This window comes from Nyctibius grandis, chromosome 2 (assembly GCF_013368605.1).
Source record: "Nyctibius grandis isolate bNycGra1 chromosome 2, bNycGra1.pri, whole genome shotgun sequence".
Classification (NCBI taxonomy): domain Eukaryota; kingdom Metazoa; phylum Chordata; class Aves; order Nyctibiiformes; family Nyctibiidae; genus Nyctibius; species Nyctibius grandis.
This window is the reverse complement of record NC_090659.1, coordinates 127244581-127267545: the sequence shown is the minus strand read 5'-3', so window position 1 is coordinate 127267545 and position 22965 is coordinate 127244581. Positions and strand designations below refer to the sequence as shown.

The window sequence follows — 22965 nt, the reverse complement described above, 5'->3', positions numbered from 1 at the left end:
ACTGGCTCAGCCCCCTCAAGCCTGGGCAGGCACACTGCATCCCAGAGAGGTTTTTTATTGAATTCAAACCTGGATGCTTTTCTAAAATAAACCTTCACGCTCCAGCGGGAGCGAAGCGTGGGCAGTGCAGCCTTTGGCTTGTGTTGCACGAGATCAGGTCTGATCTTCTCAGCTTTGTGCTCTGTGAATCATAACGCTGCTTCGTCACGGAGCGACGCTGCTCTGCCTTGAGCGGTGCTTCCCCCGCGGGGTCCCACAGGAGAGGGAAACTGAGTCACGGCAGCGCTGGGCTGGGAGCCACATGCTTGTGTCAGAAATAGTGTGGCCCAAAAGAAGGGCAACGAAGCTGGTGAAGGGTCTGGAGCACAAGTGTGATGAGGAGCGGCTGAGGGACCTGGGGGGGTTTAGCCTGGAGAAAAGGAGGCTGAGGGGAGACCTTCTCGCTCCCTACAACTGCCTGAAAGGAGGGTGTAGCGAGGGGGGGGTCGGTCTGTTCTCCCAGGGAACAAGTGATGGGACGAGAGGAACCGGCCTCAAGTTGCCCCAGGGGAGGTTTAGATTGGAGATCAGGGACAATGTCTTCATGGACAGGGTTGTCAAGCGCTGGCACAGGTTGCCCAGGGCAGTGGTGGAGTCCCCATCCCTGGAGGGATTCAAAAGCCGTGTAGATGTGGTGCTGAGGGCCATGGGTTAGTGGTGGCCTTGGCAGTGCTGGGTTAATGGTTGGACTCAACGATCTTAAAGGTCCTTTCCACCCCAAACAGTTCTGTGATTCTATGCTCCTGAGACCCCCCTGCTCCATCTCCTGTGGGAGACCAACGGGACTTACAAACAGTCTAAACACCAAAGCTAACTTGTAACCCCCCAAAACAAAGGCCTGTTTGCTCAGAAGGGTATGAACAAGAACAGGAGGTGAAACATGATAAGGGAACAGGGGGTGGAGATCCCCTGAGCCTGCCCCAGGAATGTCTCAAACACTCGTGAGTGACGCGAGATAAGAGGAGCCTGCAAACAGCTGGATGACCCAGCAAAACCCTGCAGCAACTGGGGGAAAAGGTAGTTCGGGCACGGGAGGTGACCCCCACCAACCCACTGACTGCCGACTCAATACGCCTGCCAACCCAAAAGAAGGATAACAATAAAAAGGAGAAGACAATGGCAACAGGTGGGGAAACTTCTGGACAAGTGCTGCTACAGAGCCGAGACCCCCCGCTGGCTGCACCAATGCTGGAAGATGGACCGGTGAGCTCTTCATCTTCATCTAGATTAAGTTTAGCCTGGGGTGTTTAGCCTGGAGAAGAGGAGGCTCAGAGGTGACCTTAGTGCAGTCTACAACTACCTGAAGGGAGGTTGTAGCGCAGTGGGAGTTGGTTTCTTCTCCCAGGCAACCAGCGCTAGGACAAGAGGACACAGCCTCAAGCTTCGCCAGGGGAGGTTCAGGTTGGACATCAGGAAGCATTTCTTCTCAGCAAGGGTCATTAGCCATTGGAAGGGGCTGCCCAGGGAGGTGGTGGAGTCACCATCTCTGGAGGGGTTTAAGAGAAGCCTGGACATGGCCCTTAGTGCCCTGGTCTAGTTGCCATGGTGGTGTCAGGGCAATAGTTGGACTCGATGAGCCCAGAGGGCTCTTCTAACCTCATTGATTCTGGGTTTCTGTGATTTCTTTCTCTCTTTCCTCTCCACCTCTCCCCTCTCTTTCTAGTTTCTCTAAGCTGCTAAGTAACACAAAGCCTACCCTGAGTTGGTGTTAAACCCTATAGCTTCAGTGGATGCGTGCCAATACATATACGGTGCTTCACTTTGGAGTAACTGTTCATTAAAGTTGTGTCTTGGCTTGGATGGGCGTACACTTCGCTGGGTGAAAAACTGGCTGGGTGACTGGGCCCAAAGTTGTGGTGAATGGAGTTAAATCCAGTCGGTGTCCAGTCACCAGTGGTGTCCCCAGGGCTCAGTGTTGGGGCCAGTTCTGTTCAATGTTTTTATCAATGGTCTGGGCGAGGGGATCGAGTGCCCCCTCAGTGAGTTCACAGACGACACCAAGTTGGGCGGGAGTGTTGATGTGCTGGAGGGCAGGAGGCTCTGCAGAGGGGTCTGGACAGGCTGGATCGATGGGCCGAGGCCACTGTGTGAGGGGCAACAAGGGCAAGTGTCGGGTCCTGCCCTTGGGGCACAACAACCCCCCGCACCGCTACAGGCTGGGGGAGAGTGGCTGGAAAGTGCCTGGGGGAAAAGGACCTGGGGGTGTTGGTCAATGGCGGCTGGATATGAGCCAGCAGTGTGCCCAGGTGGCCAAGAAGGCCACCAGCATCCTGGCTTGTATCAGCACTAGTGTGGCCAGCAGCACTAGGGCAGGAATCGTCCCCCTGGACTCGGCACTGGTGAGGCCGCACCTCGAATCCTGGGTGCAGTTTTGGGCCCCTCACGACAAGAAAGACCTTGAGGTGCTGGAGCGAGTCCAGAGAAGGGCAACGGGGCTGGGGAAGGGTCTGGAGCACAAGTGTGATGGGGAGCGGCTGAGGGACCTGGGGGGGTTTAGCCTGGAGAAAAGGAGGCTGAGGGGAGACCTTCTCGCTCTCTACAACTGCCTGAAAGGAGGGTGTAGCGAGGGGGAGTCGCTCTCTTCTCCCAGGTAACAAGGGATGGGACGAGAGGAACCGGCCTCAAGTTGTGCCAGGGGAGGTTTAGATTGGAGATCAGGGACAATGTCTTCATGGAAAGGGTTGTCAAGCCCTGGCACAGGCTGCCCAGGGCAGTGGTGGAGTCCCCATCCCTGGAGGGATTCAAAAGCCGTGTAGATGTGGTGCTGAGGGCCATGGGTTAGTGGTGGCCTTGGCAGCGCTGGGTTAACAGTGACTCGATCCACCCACATCCCACAGCATGGGCCACCATAGACTCCCCCTGGGTGGGATTCAGGCAGAGCCCCAAAGCCCCTTTGGGAGCCAGATGCTTTTTCAGGGGGAACTTGGCCATGCGCAGCCCTGCCGAGGAACCTCACGGGGTCGGCAGTGGGTCCTGACGCTTTGTTCCTCTCTGCAGATGGAGGATCCAAACGCCAACCCCACCAGACAGCCCCGGCCTGAGGCCCCGGCCCCCAGCCCACCCCGGCAGAGCTGGGCCAGCAAGTACAAGTTCCTGCTGTCCTCCATGGGCTACTGCGTGGGGCTGGGTGGCATCTGGCGCTTTCCCTACCTGTGTTACCGCAACGGAGGAGGTGGGTCCCTTCCCTGGACACCCAGGCACTGCTCACTTCTCCTGGATGGAGGCCAGGAGCACGGAGGGGCTGGGGAGGGACAGGGTGCCAGTGCATGGGGGCTGTGCTCTCCAGGACAGCAAACATGGGTGCTGGCGGGATGCGGGGTCTTGTGTTGCCCACCTGAACACCACCCCTTTAATCCCACCGTGAGTAACGGAGGGGAAGGATGCTTTAAGAGGTCTTTAAGAGACAGCCCTGAGCATCCCACAGCCCAGAGCATCCCACAGCCCTGAGCATCCCACAGCCCTGAGCATCCCACAGCCCAGAGCATCCCACAGCCCTGAGCATCCCACAGCCCAGAGCATCCCACAGCCCTGAGCATCCCACGGCCCTGAGCATCCCACAGCCCTGAGCATCCCACAGCCCTGAGCATCCCACAACCCAGAGCATCCCACAGCCCTGAGCATCCCACAGCCCAGAGCATCCCACAGCCCTGAGCATCCCATTGCCCTGAGCATCCCACAGCCCAGAGCATCCCACAGCCCTGAGCATCCCACACCCCTGAGCATCCCATTGCCCTGAGAACCACCTCAGCACCCACAGCTGCACCCCAGTGCTTCTCCCACCACCCACCCCAAGCCAGGGCCAGTGGGATCCCATGAGCTCCCAGCTCAGACCCCTGCTGCAGGGCTCATGGGGAACTCGTCTGTGGGGGACAGTCCCCAGGATGGAGCCAGCAGCCCCCAGGAGCTTTCCCTGCCCCGCTCCATCCTGCCTGGACACGTGTCCCTGCCATGAGGCCGAACCACACACGTCTGTGCTTTGGGGAGCCTGGACTGGTGCTGGCCATCCCCCCGACCCACTGCCCCTCTCCTTCTCCCAGGTGTCTTCCTCATCCCCTACGTCATCATGCTGCTCGTCGCGGGGCTGCCCCTCTTCCTGATGGAGCTGAGCCTGGGCCGGTACGGGACCGCGGGGCCCCTCGCTGTCTGGAAGTGCTGCCCGCTCCTGAAAGGTGGGGCTGGGGGCTGGGGGCATCTCTCCTTCCTGGCCCGCAGCTGCTGGGGCTGGCTGGGCTGTGGGAAGGGGTGCGGGGTGGGCACGGGGGCTGGGACACCCCCCTGGTGAGGCCTTAGACTGCACCCCGCATCGCTGGGCAGCCCCGGGCAGGTCTCCTGCCACCTCTCCAGCCCCTTGGACCTGTGCTGGGGCCAGGGGTCTGCGGGGTGCGAGCATGCCCCTGCCTGCCCCCCCCGTCCCCCAGCAGCCCCTGTCCTCGCCCAGGCGTTGGCGTGTCCATGCTGATCATGGCCTCCCTCGTGTTCCTCTACTACAACGTCGTCATCGCCTGGGCTTTGTACTACCTGGGCTCCTCCTTCCGGAACCCCCTGCCCTGGACCTGCGCTGACCCCAGGAACGCGGAGCTCTGCCAGGTCGGTGGCCCCGGGGCCAGTGCCGGGGTGAGGTGCTGTGGGGCCAGGAGCTGCAGGCGGTTTCCCTTGGGAGAAGCTTTGCCTGCAGCAGAAGAGGAGGGTCTGGTTGGGGCCGGGACCAGGAGGGACATCAGGGATGGTGGCAGTGGTGGTGGGGGTGGCGGTGATGGTGGCAGTGGGGGTGACCTGCCGGGTCTCTGTGTTGCAGAACACGTCGGCGAGCGCCAGCTGGGTCAGTGCCAGCGGCCTTTTCTGGAAGTAAGTCCCCGCGTGGCAGCACCAAGATGTGCCTCCCTCGGCCCGTGCCCGGGGGTCCAGCCCCGGCTCCATCGCCCCCGGTCCCGGGGGGCTGGGGCTGAGCCCCCGCGGGCAGCGGTTGGTGATGCCAGAGGCTCTGTGAAGGGCGAGGGGTGGGCGAGGGCATTGCAGAGGGGTCCCTGCGTCCCGCTGACCCGTGTCCCCGTGCCGCAGCGAGCGGGTGCTGGGGGTGACCCACAGCACCGGCCTCGGGGACCCCGGCCTCGTGCAGTGGCCCCTCGCCCTGTGGTTGCTGGCGGCCTGGATCCTCGTCTTCCTCTTCACGCTGAAGGGCATCCGCAACTCGGGCAAGGTGAGGGGCAGCGCGGGGCGGGTGGCGGGAGGGCGGAGGGGCCGAGCCGAGCCGAGCCGTGCCATGCCCTGCGCAGACACTGTACCTCACCGCCGCCTTCCCCTACGTCGTCAACTTCATCCTCATCATCTGGGGGGCCACGCTGGACGGCGCCCTTGACGGCATCCGCTTCTACATCGTCCCGGACTGGAGCCGGCTGCGGAGCGCACAGGTAACCCCGCAGCGGGGCCGGGGGTCCCCGGCGGCAGCGACCCCCCCGTCTGGGGCTGGTGGGGTGGGCTGGGGAAGTCCTGCAGCCCCCCACCACCACCCCATCGTCCCCCAGGTGTGGAGCGACGCGGCCTCGCAGATCTTCTACTCCCTGGGCATCGGGTGGGGGTCGCTGCTCTCCGTGGCCGCCCGCAAGAAGTCTGACAACGTCATCCGGTGAGCGGGGCCGGGGCGCGGGGGCCGGGGGGTGCGGGGTGGTGATGGGGAGGTCCGAGCCCCACAGCCCATCCGGATGCCCCCATCTCCATCCTCACCCCGTGGGCGCCGGGCTGTCACACCCTCCCCGCAGGGACACCTTGGTCTTCACCATCTGGAACTGCTGCATCAGCTTCTTCACCGGCTTCGCCATCTTCTCGGTGCTGGGGCACATGGCCTGGAGGAAACGAGTCCCCGTGGGCAGCGTCACCATCTCAGGTGTGGGCTCGGGGAGCCGGGGCTTGTGCCGTGCCAGGGGACGTCCCGGTGCCCTTGTTGGTGCACCCGAGCTCATGTCCAGCCTTGGTGGGCTCGGCCCGTCCTTTCACGCTCCCCTTCGTCTCACCCCGCAGGCCCCGGGATGATCCACGTGGCGTACGCCGAAACCTTCTCCCTGCTGCCCGCCTCCCAGCTCTGGTCCTTCCTCTTCTTCCTGGTGCTCGTCACGCTCGGAGTGGTCACTTTGGTGAGTGTCACCTCGGGCACCCAAAGCGATGGGGCAAGGATGCAGCCACATCCCACTGGCTCTGGGCATGAGATTCTCCACGTGCCCAGAAGTCACAGGGATGGGGATGCACATGGGGACAGTGCCCTGCCAAGTCCCCTCTGTGAAGACCATCCCCTGCTCCCAGTCGAGGAGGAGGCAGGGACTGGGACATCCTCCCCCCCCCGCACTGACATCCCCCATCCCTCAGTTTGGGAACATTGAGAGCATCACCACAGACGTCCTGGACAGGTTCCCAGCCCTGAAGGACTGGAGGAGGAAGGCGGTGTTGTTGGGTGCTCTCTGCACCTTCTTATATCTGCTGGGGCTCCCGCTGGTCACCCAGGTATGGGGTCCCCTGCACCCGCCTCCAGCAGCACCCAGCACCCTCGGGGTGATGCTGGGGTGGAGGATGGGGAAGAGCCTGTGTCTCTGCACAAGCCCTCGGGTGGGAGGACAGAGGGCTGTGCGTGGGCCCTGGCGTCGGTGGTGGCCCTGCTGCCCCGAGCCGTGCTGACCCCATCCCTTACCACCTCCCAGGGAGGCATCTTCTGGTTCATCCTCATTGACACGTACAGCACCAGCTTTGGGCTGATCATCATCACCCTCTTCATGTGCCTGGGCATCGCCTACTGCTACGGTGAGCGGAGCGAGCTGCTGCCAGCCCGGGGACACTGCTGCCAGCCCGGGGACACTTCTGCCAGCCCGGGGACACTGCTGCGGGGTGTTCACAGCACAGGGCAGCCCCTGGCTGCCACGCTGCCGAGGCCTGGCATTCCCAGAGCCCCCACCTCCGCTGCGGAGAGCGTGGAGCTGGGGTGGGCAGGGAGGGACCCCCGTCCTGCTGCCCACGCGCAGCCTGGCCCTGTGAGGAGGTGGTGCAACGCCGGGGTGTGATTTTCCTCGTGCATGGAGGGCAGAATTTCCTCTCCACCCTCCAAAGAGTGGTGGATGTTCAGCACCCAGCAGTGCCGCTGCCGGCATGGCGCAGCCCCAGCTCAGGGTGTCGTGGGTGCCGTGGGGTGGGTGCACCGGGCAGGGCCGTGCTGGGGCCAGGCAGGACCCCGGTCGTGACCCTCTCCTGGGGTCCCTGCAGGCGTGAAACAGTTCTGCCAGGACATCACGGACATGATCTGCCAGTGCCCGCCCTGGTGCCGCCGCATGCTGGTCTACTTCAAGGTGTGCTGGGTCTTTGCTACCCCCATCGTGCTGCTGGTGAGCACCGAGCCACCGCCTGGGGCTGCAGGTCGGGGGGGAAGACCCCCTCTCCCTCCGTCTCTCCCTTCCCTCTGAGGGGGGGCAGCTCTTGCTGGGGGTTTGGAGCGGGGCTGCCCCATCCCAGTGCCCTCCCGGGTCTCTCTGTGCCTTCTGGAGGGAGTTCGGGGTGGCCCTGGGGGTCCCTGTGGCACCCAGCCAGGCTGAGACCCCCGGGGCCAGGCGGTGCCGTGGCGTCAGGTCGCTCCTGCCACTCTGCCCCTCAGTGCACGCTCTTCTACACCGCCCTGGACACGCACAGCGCGGCCCTGCACTACGGCACCTACGAGTTCCCGGCGTGGGGCAGGCGCCTGGGCATCTGCCTGGGCATCCTCACCTGCCTGCCGCTCCCGCTCGGGGCTGCCGTGGCCCTGGCCCGCGAGTCGGGGACGCTGAGCGACGTGAGTGTGCGAGGCGGGATGGGGCACTGGGATGGGCACGGGGACTGGGGCAGAGCAGGGGCTGCCCCGGTGCTGGGCACAGGGTGGGAGAAGCCAGCAGCAGGGCAGAGGCGATGCTGCCCCTTCCCCAAGGGCAGGAGCCACGGGGCCGGGGCGAGCGTGGGGATCTGAGCCCCTCCATGGCCGTACCCCCAGTGATGCTGCCCGCTGCCCCGCGGGGGGCTCAGGGCAGCCCCGCTCACCCTCGCCCACCCGCAGCGCTTCAAGAAAGCCACCCAGCCCCTGCCCTCCTGGAGGGGGGCCGCTGCCTAGGACGTGCCCGGAGACGTCGTCATCGCCCTGAGCAGAAACGATGGCACCGAGTCGCCCCACCGCAGCAGCCAAGACTGATGCCAGCCCCGGGGCACCCCTCGTCCCCGCTCGGAGCCCCCCGGGAAGACGGGACCCGCTGGGCGATGGGGACACCTGCCCAGGGGCTGGCTGCTGGTGCGTGTGGCTCCCCTTGTGCCGTCGCCGTCGCCCATCCCGGCGGACGGTCACCACCGATCCCAGCGCAGATTTTAATGCTTTTTCCTGGAAACGTTCTGCCTGCTCCGAAGGTGTTTCCAGGGGACTCTCTGTGAGGGACCAGGCTGTATTCTGGCCCTTCGCCTGCCTCTGGGCAGCTGCCACGTCTCGCTGGAGAGGTTTGGGGGTGGCTGTGCCCCCCTGGCCCCGACCCCGCGCTCTCCTGGCAGGGCAGGCTGCCATGGGGTCCCTGCAGCCGCCTCGAGCAGGGGCCAGGCCGACCAAGCCCCCCGTGGCGGTGGGAACGGCACGCTGACCTCCGGCGTGGGCTCCTGTGGATGAATTTTGTTCATCATAATCTCATTAGAAGATGGGGGAGAGCCAGGGCGTCCATCTGGCCACTGGACTGGCTGGGGTATGGTCCCCAGGGACCCCCCCCGCTGCCACCGACAGGGCCCCCACCCTCCCCACGCTGCAGCCTGGAAGAAGACAGCACAGCAGCCGCCGGCTCGTAAAATAGACTACATGCTTTATTGGATTGAAAAGTTTTATGAAATGACCTCCCCGCCCCCCCAAAAAAAAAAAAAAAAAAAAAAAAAAATAAATCAAGAGTTGGCAGATGCGTCAGGAGTCGCCGCCGGTGGATCCCCAGCCCCTTCGCCAGAAGCATCGACAGGTCTCCGCCACCACAAGCAGCACCGCCGGCCCCCGGCTCCCGCCCGGGCAGCCCCGCACCCCGGGCCGGGGGCAGCAGCCCCGAGCGCGGGGGCCGAGCGCGGTGTCCCCCGTCCCCGCGGAGCAGCCGCGGGGGAATGCAGGCACTTAGTCAGTGAGAGGAATTTTTTTTTCACTTATCTCAAAGCAACAGTAATTGTCTACCTACCACCTACGGAACAAAAAAACGCCTTTAGAGCCCTTCCTGTATTGTCACCGTACACGGATATACGTTACTCTGGCATAAAGCAAGGCCCCGGGGGGGGTCAGCATCCCGCCCGGCCTCCCCTTCCTCCCCGCCAGCCCTGCAGCCCCCTCTGCCCGCAGCAGCTAAGGCTGGATGGTGGCACGGGGGGGCTGGGGATGGGGGGTGGCAGGGCTGGGACCCCTGGGCTTGGTGGGGAGCTCTGGAGGGGGGGTTGTGTCGTGCCAGGCAGCAGCCTCGAGGGACATGGATAGGGGGATGGATGGGGGCTCCTGGGCCAGCCCTGGCACTGGGTGCTGCGGGCAGGGGCTGCGGAGATGTGCGTGGGACGGAGCGAGGGTCAGCCCTGGGGATAGGGTCAGCCCTCGGGATGGGTTCAGCCCTGGGATGGAGCAGTGCTGACCCCAGGATGGAGCAGGGCTGACCCCCAGGGCAGTGCTGACCCTAGGCCAGAGCAGGGCTCACCCCAGGGCAGTGCTGACCCCAGGATGGAGCAGGGCTCACCCCAGGCCAGAGCAGGGCTCACCCCGAGGCAGTGCTGACCCCAGGATGGAGCAGGGCTCACCCCGGGGCAGGGCTGACCCCAGGACAGAGCAGGGCTCACCCCAGGGCAGTGCTGACCCCAGGATGGAGCAGGGCTCACCCTGGGGCAGTGCTGACCCCAGGATGGGGCAGGGCTCACCCCAGGGCAGTGCTGACCCCAGGATGGGGCAGGGCTCACCCCGGGGCAGTGCTGACCCCAGGATGGAGCAGGGCTCACCCCGGGGCAGGGCTGACCCCAGGATGGAGCAGGGCTGACCCCGGGGCAGTGCTGACCCCAGGATGGAGCAGGGCTCACCCCAGGATGGAGCAGGGCTCACCCCGGGGCAGTGCTGACCCCAGGATGGAGCAGGGCTCACCCCAGGGCAGGGCTGACCCCAGGATGGAGCAGGGCTGACCCCAGGGCAGGGCTGACCCCAGGCCAGAGCAGGGCTCGTCCCACAGACAGCGACTGCCCCAAGCACCCCCCTCGGTGGCCCAGGCTGCGATGGGGGAAGCACGCAGAGGCGAGGAGGGCTCTGAGCAGCAGGATGAGACCCGCAGCTGCTGAGGGAGGACGGGACGGCTGCCAAGCCCCAGGCAGTGGCTCGGGCCAGACCAGGACCTGCCACAGGCTGTGCTGGCACCGAACGGGCCCGGGCCATGGGCTGGCACAGCCAGGCAGACACCGGGCTCCGGCTGCCCACACGGCCTCTTAGGGCAGCAGGTCGTGTGAGCCTCCTCCGTGTCCGCCCGCATCCCCTCGGTCCTCGGGGAGGGCGCAGAGCCCCCAGCACCCGTCCCGAGGGCTCGTCCGCTCAGGGGGATGGAGCCAGGAGAGGGGGGACGTTGCCAGGCTCCTGCCACCCACAACCAGCCTGCCCGTCCCAGCCAGGGAGAGCCCTGCCATGCCCTGCTCACGGGCACAGGGGACGGGCCCCGCACCCGGGAGCCCCCTCCTCTTTGTACGGACGTGGTGGCTGGACCCAGCTCTGCACCAGCACCCCTGGGTGCTCCTCCATCACCAGGGTCCCCGCTCCCCGCCCCGCCGAGCCGGGCACCTCGGGGTTCGGAGGAGCCGCCTCCAGCCCTGCTCCCCCCGAGCATGGCCATGGGGTGAGAAGGTGGGGGCAGCCGGGGGCTCCTCCACCCCGGAGCAGCCGCCCCAGCATCCAACCCCCCAGGCTTGGGGTTGCGTGGGCAGCCCAGTCCCACCACGGCCCCCCGGGGCTGCGGGCAGAGCTGGGGGCAGAGCTGGGGGACGCAGAGTACCGGCACGGGCAGAGGGTGTTCTCCCTGCTCTTGCTCATCAAGAGCTTCCCCCTCCCAACGTCCCAGCGATGGGGGCCGGGGTGCAGGACGGGGGCTCAGGAGGGAACCGCTGCGATGCCCACGGGGCAGCTCGCCCCGGAGTCACCCCGAGAGGCGAGCGCCCGCTCCGCGTGCTCCCACCGCCCCGACCTTCCATCCAGCTTGTGCAAAAGTTGGAAGAGGCAAAAGAACCGGAAAAAAAAAAAAAAAAAAATAATTAAAAAAAAAAAAAAAAAAAAAAATAAAAAAATAAAACCACATTAAACCAAACCCAAATGCCGCGTGGCTGAGCGGAGGCAGGAGTAACTGGAAGCCATGCACAGCAAAGCCAGGGGCTGCAGCAGTCGAGGGGGAGAAAGGGCGGCTGTTCTCTTCGGGGGGAGCCGTCGTCTTCATGTTTTTTTTTCTCAGAGATCAAGAAATAAATAAGTTTAAATAGCTCCTCCCGCTGCCGGCGTCAGGAAGGGAGGGTGCGGAGGGTGCTGGGGCCGGGCTGCGCTCCCAGTGCCCGGCCACCCCCTGGCCCCAGCGCATCGTCGTGCTCCTGGGTGGGTTTCCTCTTCCCCCCACCTCCCCTCTCTACTTCTTGGGCTTCTTGAAGATCTTTAGGGGGAATTTTTTCTTGCTCTGGCCGAGGTCGACCTCGTCGCCCGTCAAGCTGCTGTCCTCGTCCCCCGGGCTCTTCTTGGCGGCCAGCTGCGGGATGCGGGTGCTCTTGGTGCCGCCGGGCCGGCAGTCAGAGATGGGGGACGGGGTGTCGGGGTCGGTGGAGCTGGGGCTGTGCGAGCGCGAGGAATCCGAGTGGCTGGGCTTGCCCGCTGCCGGGTGGCTGATCTCCCCCAGGCTCGAGGACTTCTCCATGCCGTGGTTCACCATCATCATCTTCTTCATCACCATGGGGCTCTCGGGCAGCCGCTCGGGCAGAGCGCCCAGGGCGGAGGCTTCGCTGTGCCGGCTGCCACCGTTGGGGGTGGCTGTGGCGGCGGCAGCGGGGGGGTGCCCGGGGACCCCCTCCTCCACGGAGCGCGTCAGCAGGTTGGGCCGCGCAGCCAGCAGCTTGGGCGCCGCGCTGGGGACACGCTGGTGCTCGCTCAGGTGCGGGATGGAGGAGTCGGAGTCGCAGTGCGTTAAGTCTCTGGGGGTGGAGAAGGCGGAGGGGAGAGAGAGGACGTGAGTGCCGCTGAGCACGCACCCCCGGCCCGCACACAGGGGGATGCAGCAGCGGGGGGCGGTGGGGTGGGGAGGGCAGGGGGTCCGGAGGCCCCTGAGCGGGCACAGCGGGGCTGGATGGCACCGCTGGGCTCTGCTCGGTGCCCGCAGCTCCCTCCCGCTGCCTCAAAAAGGGCCCTGCCAGCCCCCCCGTCCCCGGGGATCCCGGTGGGGTCACGGCATGGCACGGCTCAGCCTGGGCGCCGAAGAAGCCGTGTGGCTGCTGGAGCTGGTGCCCTTCCAGCTGCAGGACTGGGGACAACCTCATCAGCGGGTTCCTCTGCGTGTGCTCAGCCCACCCGGACCCCCCGGTCCCCCCCGTTCCTGGGGGCGGCTGGTGCAAATCTCTAATCCCGGAGGGAGGGATTAGAGGGTCAGCGTTCCCGTGCCAAGCCATGCCCCAGCGCGCCGCTGCCTGCGGACCCTCTGCTGCACAGCGGTTTGTGCCCCCAGCCCCGACTGACGGCGAATGGCGTCGGAGCCTTTTAGAAGTGGAGAGTGGGAGGTGGGAGGGAGGGAGGAATGGAAAGTCACACAATCCCAGAGTGGTTGGGGTTGGAAGGCAGCTCTGGAGATCCCCCAGCCCAACCCCTGCCCAAGCAGGGTCACCCAGAGCACGTTGCACAGGGTCATGTCCAGGTGGGTTTGAATATCTCCAGAGAAGGAGACTCCCCCCTCCCTGGGCAGCCTGTGCCAGGGCTCTGGCACCCTCACACCAAAGAAGTTCCTCCTCATATTCAGATGGAACTTCCCGTGTTTCAGCTTGTGCCCGTTGCCCCTTGTCCTGTCGCTGGGCACCACTGAGAAGAGTCTGGCCCCATCCCCTTGACACCCCCCTGAGGTATCTGTGAGCATTGATAAGATCCCCCCTCAGTCTGCTCTTCTCCAGCTGAACAGCCCCAGCTCCCTCAGCCTCTCCTCGCAGCAGAGATGCTCCAGCCCTCGGACCATCTCCGTACCCCTCCGCTGGACTCTCTCCAGTAGCTCCTGGTCTGTCTTGAACTGGGGGCCCAGAACTGCCCACAGTTACTCCAGGTGTGGCCTCACCAGGGCCATGTAGAGGGGCAGGAGAACCTCCCTCGACCTGCTGCCCACACTCTTCCTCACGCACCCCAGGACACCACAGAATCCCAGAATCACTGAGGTTGGAAGAGCCCTCTGGGCTCATCGAGTCCAACCATTGCCCTGACACCACCATGGCAACTAGACCAGGGCACTAAGTGCCACATCCAGTCTTTTCTTAACGCTGGCCTCAAGGCTCGGATGCCACATGGGGATCCCTCCTGCCTGGTAGGGTGGGCACAGGCAGGGGGGAACGGGGGCTGCGAGGGGACCCGGCACCTGCCTCTTCCTCAGGGTCTGCACCAGCTGGAGGCAAGAAGTACAGGATGGGAAAGGTGAATGGAGAGAGCAGGAGCAAAGAGGAGGAGAAGCGAGAGGCTGTGAGAAGAGAGACAGGAGGTGCTTACTGGTCCCTTGGCCCCAGCTGCCCCCGGCACAGACCCCACGCACACACCCAAGCCCCAGGATATGGGTCACTGCGTCCTGCTCAGCACCAAACCTGCCCAGCACAGCGTGCCGAGAGTCCCCAGCTCCTGTACGATACCAGCATCAATGAGATGGGAGTTTGGGGGCAGCAAAAGAAGGGGGCAAGATGAGAGGAGACCCTCAGAGAACCACAGAACTGTTTGGGTTGGGAAGGACCTGTAAGACCATCGAGCCCAAACCTTAACCCAGCACTGCCAAGGCCACCACTAACCCCTGTCCCTCAGCACCACATCTACACGGCTTTTGAATCCCTCCAGGGATGGGGACTCCACCACTGCCCTGGGCAGCCTGTGCCAGCGCTTGACAACCCTTTCCATGAAGACATTGTCCCTGATCTCCAATCTAACCCTCCCCTGGCACAACTTGAGGCCGGTTCCTCTCGTCCCATCGCTTGTTCCCTGGGAGAAGAGACCGACCCCCCTCGCTACACCCTCCTTCCAGGCAGTTGTAGGGAGCGAGAAGGTCTCCCCTCAGCCTCCTTTTCTCCAGGCTAAACCCCCCCAGGTCCCTCAGCTGCTCCTCATCACACTTGTGCTCCAGACCCTTCCCCAGCCCCGTTGCCCTTCTCTGGACTCGCTCCAGCACCTCAAGGTCCTTCTTGTCGTGAGGGGCCCAAAACTGCACCCAGGTGGTGTTGGGTGGATGCTCAGGAAAAGTCACTGCAGCAACAGACCACAAAGTCACCCAACACGACTGTACCAGCACAAGGTGCAGGAAAGATTCTCCTCAGGTCGCTGCCCTCCGTAACGGTAACAGGGGCCTTTTTTAACCAATCCCACTGAACAAACTCAGGCCCTCGTTCAACAGCTCCATGGGAATATATCCCAGAATCAATGAGGTTGGAAGAGCCCTCTGGGCTCATCGAGTCCAACCATTGCCCTGACACCACCCTGTCAACTAGACCAGGGCACTAAGTGCCATGTCCAGCCTTTTCTCAAACCCCTCCAGAGATGGTGACTCCACCACCTCCCTGGGCAGCCCCTTCCAATGTTCAAATATGGAGGAAAGGGGTCTGAAGAACCCTCGTGGGTGATGAGGATACAGCCCAAGATCTGCTGGGAGAGCCCAGCTGTGCAGCCTGGCTCATCTTGTATTTTAACAAGAAGAAAACAGCCCTGGGCGCTGCTGGAAGCGTCTTTGCCTTTCACACACACACGGCTGAGCCCATCTGACACCGAGAGCCGCGTCCTCGAGGTCAGCAGCAGGCGGGGGAGAGCAGGAACGGCACAATCTGGGGGGTGTGAAATCCCCGGCTATTCTGAGTGAGCCTCTTGGAGGCCATCCAAGGGAGACAACTGCGATGAAAGGCACCATACGGAGCCACGGGAGCTCCCGATCCCCCCCTGCCACCCGCACGTACCGCGGCGCCGCAGAAGGTCACGGTCACGGCTCGTGGCCCACAGCTTTCACTGGGGTAACTGGGGCTGGCTCAGGGGTAGCCAGTGTCAGGAACAGCAGCACCAATAAAACTTGATGGGGCTGAACGTGGGTGTATTTCAGAGGCGTCTTCCAAATGAGGGACACTGATGGTGCCCGTCCCCGCTGGCTGCAGGGCTGAGTTGAGGGTAGAAGGCTCCATCCACCACCAGCGTATGGACACCCGGGTGAGGCAGCACGGGAGGGGCCAAACCTTGGCCTGGAGACACCACTGCTCTGAGCCAGGAACACGGGCAGGTCCACAGCGCCTGCTCCAGACTCACAGCATCATACAATCCCAGAGTGGTTGGGGTGGGAAGGGACCTCTGGAGATCATCGAGTCCAACCCCCCTGCCAGAGCAGGACCAGTCTAGGGCAGGTCACACAGGAACGCATCCAGACGGGGCATGAAAGTCTCCAGAGAAGGAGACTCCACACCCTCTCTGGGGAGCCTGTGCCAGGGCTCTGTCACCCTCACAGGACAGAAGTTCTTCCTCATGGTGAGGTTGAACTTCCTGTGCTCCAGCTTGCATCCATTGCCCCTTGGCCTGTCGCAGGGCACAAGTGACAAGAGGTTGCCCCTTTCCTCTTGACACCCAGCCCTCATCTATTTATACACATTAATCACATCCCCTCTCAGTCTTCTCCTCTCCAGACTAAACAGCCCCAGGTCTCTCAACCTTTCCTCATCAGGCAGGTGCTCCAGTCCCTTCATCATTGTCGCTCCCAAGAACCTCAGAGCACCGGCTGAGCACGCAGGAGCTTCACTTCACACAGCACGTCCCTTGGTCCCAGCACCCGAACCGACCGCAGGGAGCTGAGAGGGTGAGAGCATGGGCATGGGCTGACTGCGCAAACGAAAGCAGCAGAGAGCAAAGCATGGAGTAGGGGAAGATGGGGAGCGGTGGAGAAAGGGTGGAGAGGGCAGGAGGGTGATATGGAACAAGTATTTCTGTATCCTCGACTCTGCAGCCCGTCAGATGATCCCTCCTGGTGGGCTCCCACTGCCTGCACAACTCACAGGATCACAGAATCAATGAGGCTGGAAGAGCCCTCTGGGCTCATCGAGTCCAACCATTGCCCTGACACCACCATGGCAACTAGACCAGGGCACTAAGGGCCATGTCCAGGCTTTCCTTAAACCCCTCCAGAGACGGTGACTCCACCACCTCCCTGGGCAGCCCCTTCCAGTGTCTAATGACCCTTGCTGAGAAGAAATGCTTCCTAATGGCCAACCTGACCCTCCCCTGGCCAAGCTTCAGGCTGTGTCCTCTTGTCCTGTCGCTGGTTGCCTGGGAGAAGAGGCCGACTCCCACTCCGCTACACCCTCCCTTCAGGTAGTTGTAGACTGCACTAAGGTCACCTCTGAGCCTCCTCTTCTCCAGGCTAAACACCCCCAGCTCCCTCAGCCGTTCCTCGCAGGTCAGACCCTCCAGACCCTTCACCAGCTTGGTTGCCCTCCTCTGGACCTGCTCCAACACCTCAACATGTCTCTTGAGGTGCAGGGCCCAGAACTGGACATTATCCTGCTGTGCTCCCTGTGGCACGGGTGGGGGCTTGGAGACAGCCCCTGCGATGCAAACCCAGCAGTGACGTCCTCCCCCCACCCCCTGAGCGCTGTGAGTCGCTCTCTTCGCTGGATTACCAACACTCGCCTTCTGCTTTGGCTGCCACCTCCCCTTCCTGCTGGAAAAGGGCCCCAGCGCGGGGATTCGGTCCTACCCTCCCATCTCCATCAGGCTCATCCACGGGTCCCGCTTGAGGCAGGCGCTGGCGGCAGAAACCTCTGTGCATACAGCACCCTCCAACCCCGCTCCCCCCGGGGACACCCAGTCCCCTTCGTTAACATTTAATTAAACCCAATCAGCCTCCAAAAGCCCAACAGCTCTGACCTTATTTGCACCGGATCCTCTGAAGCCAATTGCAAAAGAGAAGCAAAGAGTGAGGAGTCCACGAAAGCGATTCGCCGGCCACGCGCTGGCCTTGCCTGGAGAGAAGGTCCCTACCAGGTGAGCCCCCAGCCGACCTCAGCCCCCCGTCCAGCTCGCCCGGGGAGCCTGGCTCTGGGGGAACACCTTGTTTGGGACAATATCTCTTGTGAGGTCTCACCAACGTTGGCATCTGCTGGGTACGAGGGAGGCTAAAGCGGTCCAGCAGCCCGGAGCACTCAAGGCACCGCTCTCCTCCCACCGAGGGAGCCAGGAAATTTATTTTTGGGGTTCTGGTTTCATCCTTGGCAGTGACTCCCCGGGAGGCCTTTCTCAGCCCCAGCTTCCCCATCTGTCCTGCTCGCCTCTCCGGGAGGCTGCAGAGCTCGAGGGATGGATGGGAAGGCCTCCAAGGCTGGTTACACAACGTTGGCTCGTGCTGGGGCTTGCCTTCGTGGTTTTAGAGACGTGTCTAAGCAGGATCTGCTAATGCCAGCCTCACAGGGTGGTTGGGGTTGGAAGGGACCTCTGGAGATCATCCAGCCCAACCCCTGAAACGATGCGGTTTGACAAAAAACTCAAAAGCAACAAAACAAGAAGACATTTGGGCAGCCAATTCTTCACTCCTGTTTTCTGAAACGAACAGAGAAGGGGTGAGCGTGGGTTGAGGAGGCACCTGCTCTCGTGCAGCTGAAGCAGATCTTAGGTGAGAAGTTCTTGCTCCGCAAAACTCCATCGTTAAATCAATTATCCTGCACCAACAGGCAGCCTTTGATATGGGAACGGGGAGAAAACAGCCCTACCTGCCACTGGAGGGTGACCAGGCAGGCTCTGACCAGCCCCTGAGTGTCCCTGGGGGGTCAGGAGGAGCCCCCAGTTACTCTCCTAACGACCTCCCAGCACCACCACCTTTCTAACCGGGATCCCAAAGGCACCACGTTTCTCTCTGCCATGCTCAGGGGAGTCTGCGGGACTGAGGCTTTAACCTGGTCAGCAATTAAGTGTAGCACAGGCCTCAGCTGGAAAAAAAATCATGTTTATACAGTTATGTTTGAAACAGCACCTCAGCCCTGGGGCTCCCAGGACAAGCCCGTCCTACAGGGACACAAGGTCGATGGCAAACAGGGACTGTGCGGTGTTACCAGTGGCATTGCCAGCTGGGCCAGCTGCAGCCCAACTCAAATTGGCAGTAATTAACCTGAATTTTAATTATGCTGCTTCACATAATCCCAAACCAAACATAACTGAATTAACCATGTTGCTCTTTAATTGTCCATCGTGGAGTGGGTGCAGTTAATTCAGTTAATTTCCCCCTCTGGTACTGCAGGATCCACAACCTGCCCTGGGCTGCTCGGGGCTTTACACGTGCTGCTGCTCCCAGCCCGGCTCAGGGATGCTCTGGGGGCAACCAAGAGCCCAGCCCGGGCTCAGGGATGCTCTGGGGGCAACCAACAGCCCAGCCGGGGCTCAGGGATGCTCTGGGGGCAGCCAACAGCCCAGTGGGGCTCAGGGATGCTCTGGGGGCAACCAACAGCCCAGCCCGGCTCAGGGATGCTCTGGGGCAACCAACAGCCCAGCCGGGACTCAGGGATGCCCTGGGGCAGGAGGTAGCCCGCAGACAGCCCAGCCCGGCTCAGGGATGCTCTGGGGCCGGGCTCAGGGATGCTCTGGGGCAGGAGGCAGTCCGCAGGCAGCCCAGCCTGGCTCAGGGATGCTCTGGGGGCAACCAACAGCCCAGCCGGGGCTCAGGGATGCTCTGGGGGCAACCAACAGCCCAGCCGGGGCTCAGGGATGCTCTGGGGGCAACCAACAGCCCAGCCCGGCTCAGGGATGCTCTGGGGACAACCAACAGCCCAGCCAGGGCTCAGGGATGCTCTGGGGGCAACCAACAGCCCAGCCGGGGCTCAGGGATGCTCTGGGGCAGCCAACAGCCCAGCCAGGGCTCAGGGATGCTCTGGGGGCAACCAACAGCCCAGCCTGGCTCAGGGATGCTCTGGGGGCAACCAAGAGCCCAGCCAGGCTCAGGGATGCTCTGGGGGCAACCAACAGCCCAGCCGGGCTCAGGGATGCTCTGGGGCAGCCCAGCCCACCTCTGAGACACACCAGTTAGTTAGAGGGTGAGACATCCAAACCAGAGACTGTGCAAACGGTGTCAGGAGAGAACCCTAAGGGCAGAGGTACCTGCAGACACAGGAATCATGGTACAACATCGTGTGGGGACGAATGAGGATGTGGTGGCCTGGCATGTTGTCCTGCCTGGATAAATAAACGTGTAAGGACATTGTCCCTGTTGACTTCCTCACTGAGAGACCTCCAGCCTTCTCCCAGATTCCTGTTCCCTGCCGCTGAGGATAAGGAGACTACTTTTAATTTTAACAAGTGCAGAACAGAGAGATGAAATGACTTGGCCACGGGCACAGGCAGCTCCCAGCTGGGCAGGAGGACGGGGCTCCCCGATGGCCCATCACAGCCCTTCCACCACCCGCTTCAGCGCCAACACCTCCGCGTTGAGCTCCTGCAACGCCCCTCAACTAGAGCCCACGCGACCCACACGCCCCCCCACCCCACAGACCCCGCTCGCCCCTTGGCCAAGGGTTTAAACAAGCACCTGAATGGATGAGGACCTCCAACGACTGCTGCCCGTGGACCACGGTTGGACAAAGCCACCCAGGGCCGCCCAAGGACCACGACCCTCTGCTGGGGCTACAGAACGTTTCTGACCCGGGGACGGCTGCTGGAGGGCCCCTCTCAGCTCCCCGGTCAGACCAGGCAGGGCTCGTGCTCCTATGGCCCAGCTGGTCCCTTGCCTAATGCCAGCGTGGTGCATCACAGAATCAATGAGGTTGGAAGAGCCCTCTGGGCTCATCGAGTCCAACCATTGCCCTGACACCACCATGGCAACTAGACCAGGGCACTAAGTACCATGTCCAGGCTTTTCTTAAACCCCTCCAGAGATGGTGACTCCACCACCTCCCTGGGCAGCCCCTTCCAATGGCTAATGACCCTTGCTGAGAAGAAATGCTTCCTAATGTCCAACCTGACCCTCCCCTGGCCAAGCTTGAGGCTGTGTCCTCTTGTCCTGTCGCTGGTTGCCTGGGAGAAGAGGCCGACTCCCACCCCGCTACACCCTCCCTTCAGGTAGTTGTAGACTGCACTAAGGTCACCTCTGAGCCTCCTCTTCTCCAGGCTAAACACCCCCAGCTCCCTCAGCCGTTCCTCGGAGGTCAGACCCTCCAGACCCTTCACCAGCTTGGTCGCCCTCCTCTGGACTCGCTCTGGATATGCTCCATCCCCTACCAACACAGAGGTACAGAGTCACTCTGAAACACAAAATGCCTAAATCCTGCTTTTTGCCACCTCTTAAAACCAGCACGAACCTCAAACCCTCCGCCAGCACCAACTGCTACCTCACAGCACCCACCCATGGTGTTTCCTTTGCAATTCGCTTGTGAAGACCCCAAATAAGTCAAGGCTTCAAATAAGGTCAGTGGTTGTTTGGTCAGCTGGGTTACCTTTGTTCTCCCAGGTGCATCACCCAAGGGGAAGACCGACTTGGTGATAACCCAGCGCCCAGGAGGGCTCATTTGCTCAAAGAACAGCCCCTCCTTGGTTTATGCACCCACCGAGTCTGCAGACATGGGAAGGGACCCTGGAGCACTCCTTAGAGGGTCCGCTGGCACGGGAGAGCGGTTGAAGAAACAAACATGTGGCTGAATAACGAAATAAAGGCCCAAAAGGAAAGGGCACAAGGAATCTAGGAGAAAGAGCACCCGCGCAAGCGTCAGCTCTGAGCCACAGCAGGCAAGAGGGAGCTAGAAAAGAAACATCAAAATACCCAAAGCTCTCAGTGCGACAGCGAGCTCCAGAGGTGACATCAGGAGGGGGTAGATCAGGGATGGAGTCCATCTGAAGGAAATAAGAGGAGGTGGTGTGATGGTGATAGATAGGGTGGACATGGCAAGCAGGAGGAGATGCAGCGGTGGTGGATGAGGAGCAAGAGGTGGAGGAGGTGGCAGCAGATGATGGGCTGGTGCCGGGAAGGTCAGAACTGAAAGACTGTCCGGAGGAGAGGCTGTGCATTCGACGGAGGGAGACTCTGCCCGCCCGGTAAAGGGCAGGTTGGCCCGACTCATTCTGGCCTTGCACATAACTCTCTACCAACCTCTGAGATCCGTGGGCGTGCTGGGGGTCCACCAGGCGCTGGCGAACTGTGCTGGGCAGGGCGGGAGCTGTAAGGAGAGAAAGGGAGAAGGCTGAAGGCGGCTGGAGAGGGACCACACGTCCAACCGGCGAGGAGGCACCGCGACGGAGCTGCCACCCGTGTCACCTGCTCGGGCTACTGCAGCCATCCCACCTTGTGCTGGTTTAAGCAGTTATGCTGGTTTAATGCAGAAGAAGCATTAAGCTGGCGCTACTGCTTAACATGCTAGATTAATGCCCAGCTCACGAAAACCCACGTTGGACATTCCCGATGTAGGTGCTTTCTGAACGCCTTATCTGATCACAGACTCACAGAATCAATGAGGTTGGAAGAGCCCTCTGGGATCATCGAGTCCAACCATTGCCCTGACACCACCATGGCAACTAGTCCAGGGCACTAAGTGCCATGGCCAGGCTTTTCTTAAACCCCTCCAGAGATGGTGACTCCACCACCTCCCTGGGCAGCCCCTTCCAATGGCTAATGACCCTTGCTGAGAAGAAATGCTTCCTAATGGCCAACCTGACCCTCCCCTGGCCAAGCTTGAGGCTGTGTCCTCTTGTCCTGTCGCTGGTTGCCTGGGAGAAGAGGCCGACTCCCACTTCACTACAACCTCCCTTCAGGTAGTTGTAGACTGCACTAAGGTCACCTCTGAGCCTCCTCTTCTCCAGGCTAAACACCCCCAGCTCCCTCAGCCGTTCCTCGCAGCTCAGACCCTCCAGACCCTTCCCCAGCTTGGTCGCCCTCCTCTGGACTCGCTCCAACACCTCAACATCTCTCTTGAAGTGCGGGGCCCAGAACTGGACTCAGTACTCGAGGTGTGAACCTCGAACCTGATCATCTCGCTCGAAGCAGAAACTGGCTGCGTGATTCATCCTACGCTGAGCTACCACCCAGGCTCCCTGCGCAGTAAACGTGAAGACATCGTTACTTTCAGGGCATGATTCATTTCACCCTAGTGCAGACATCCAAATCGTTCAGATCCTTCATGCCTTGGGAGGACGGTTGCCCTACACAGCCTGAAAAAGGAGCCTCCCAGCACCGTACCCTTCTGTTGGGACACATGGCAGCCGTACAGTAACCGTGACACTAATTGGGCAGGCACAGGCTGCTGCCACCCTTGGTGCATGAAATGAGAGCTCTGGTCCCAACGTGGTACCATCTGCTTTGTAATTAGCTCACTCATCAAAGAGACACTCAATTTGAAAATGTTTTTCTCTAATTGCAAATTCATCTTGCTTCATAGAAACTGGACTGTCTCCTCCAGGGCACCATCACCAGCTAATTAACAGCTTTATAATGATCATCGTGATCTTTCTGGCCACGAAGTCAGGAGACAACCACAGCGGTTGGATTTAACCCACGGGCTGTGGCTGCCGTACAAGAGGATCCTTCTTTGGCAGGAGATAAGGTGTTCAGGATCGTTCAGGATTTCTTATACACATCAGAAATCAATGTAGAAATGGGTTAAAAAAGGTGGAACAGAGAGGAAAGCTATGAAAGGGAGGAGAAGGAGAGCTCCTTCGGGATCGAAGAACCAGCAAATCGCTGCTATAAAACCATCCAGCTG

At 61.8% G+C, this 22965-nt stretch overlaps 2 protein-coding genes across 12 annotated transcripts in view; one reads left to right on the top strand and one right to left on the bottom strand.

Moving 5' to 3' along the window:
- Window positions 1-997: 997 nt before the first annotated feature.
- On the top strand, window positions 998-8915 carry LOC137660577 (sodium-dependent proline transporter-like). Its single transcript, XM_068395487.1, has 15 exons — window positions 998-1242; window positions 3037-3211; window positions 4077-4208; window positions 4478-4626; window positions 4835-4884; window positions 5098-5236; window positions 5313-5447; window positions 5562-5662; window positions 5796-5920; window positions 6055-6167; window positions 6397-6531; window positions 6726-6825; window positions 7282-7400; window positions 7667-7840; window positions 8099-8915. The coding sequence occupies exons 1-15, from the start codon at window positions 1156-1158 to the stop codon at window positions 8150-8152; spliced, it is 1788 nt and encodes a 595-aa protein (XP_068251588.1). The 5' UTR covers window positions 998-1155; the 3' UTR covers window positions 8153-8915.
- The window catches only part of STIM1 (stromal interaction molecule 1), a 98910-nt gene continuing 84817 nt past the window's right edge, over window positions 8873-22965 (bottom strand). For 4 of the 11 annotated variants that reach the window (XM_068395474.1, XM_068395476.1, XM_068395475.1 and 1 more), the window contains 2 exons: window positions 21033-21426; window positions 8873-12231 (listed from right to left, as the gene is read on the bottom strand). In XM_068395474.1, the coding sequence (XP_068251575.1) occupies window positions 11676-12231; window positions 21033-21426 (950 nt within the window). In that variant the 3' untranslated portion in view covers window positions 8873-11675. Of the gene's footprint in view, window positions 12232-16636; window positions 17831-21032; window positions 21427-22965 lie in introns of those variants that run through there. The other 7 variants (XM_068395479.1, XM_068395480.1, XM_068395481.1 and 4 more) reach the window with 5 other exon arrangements.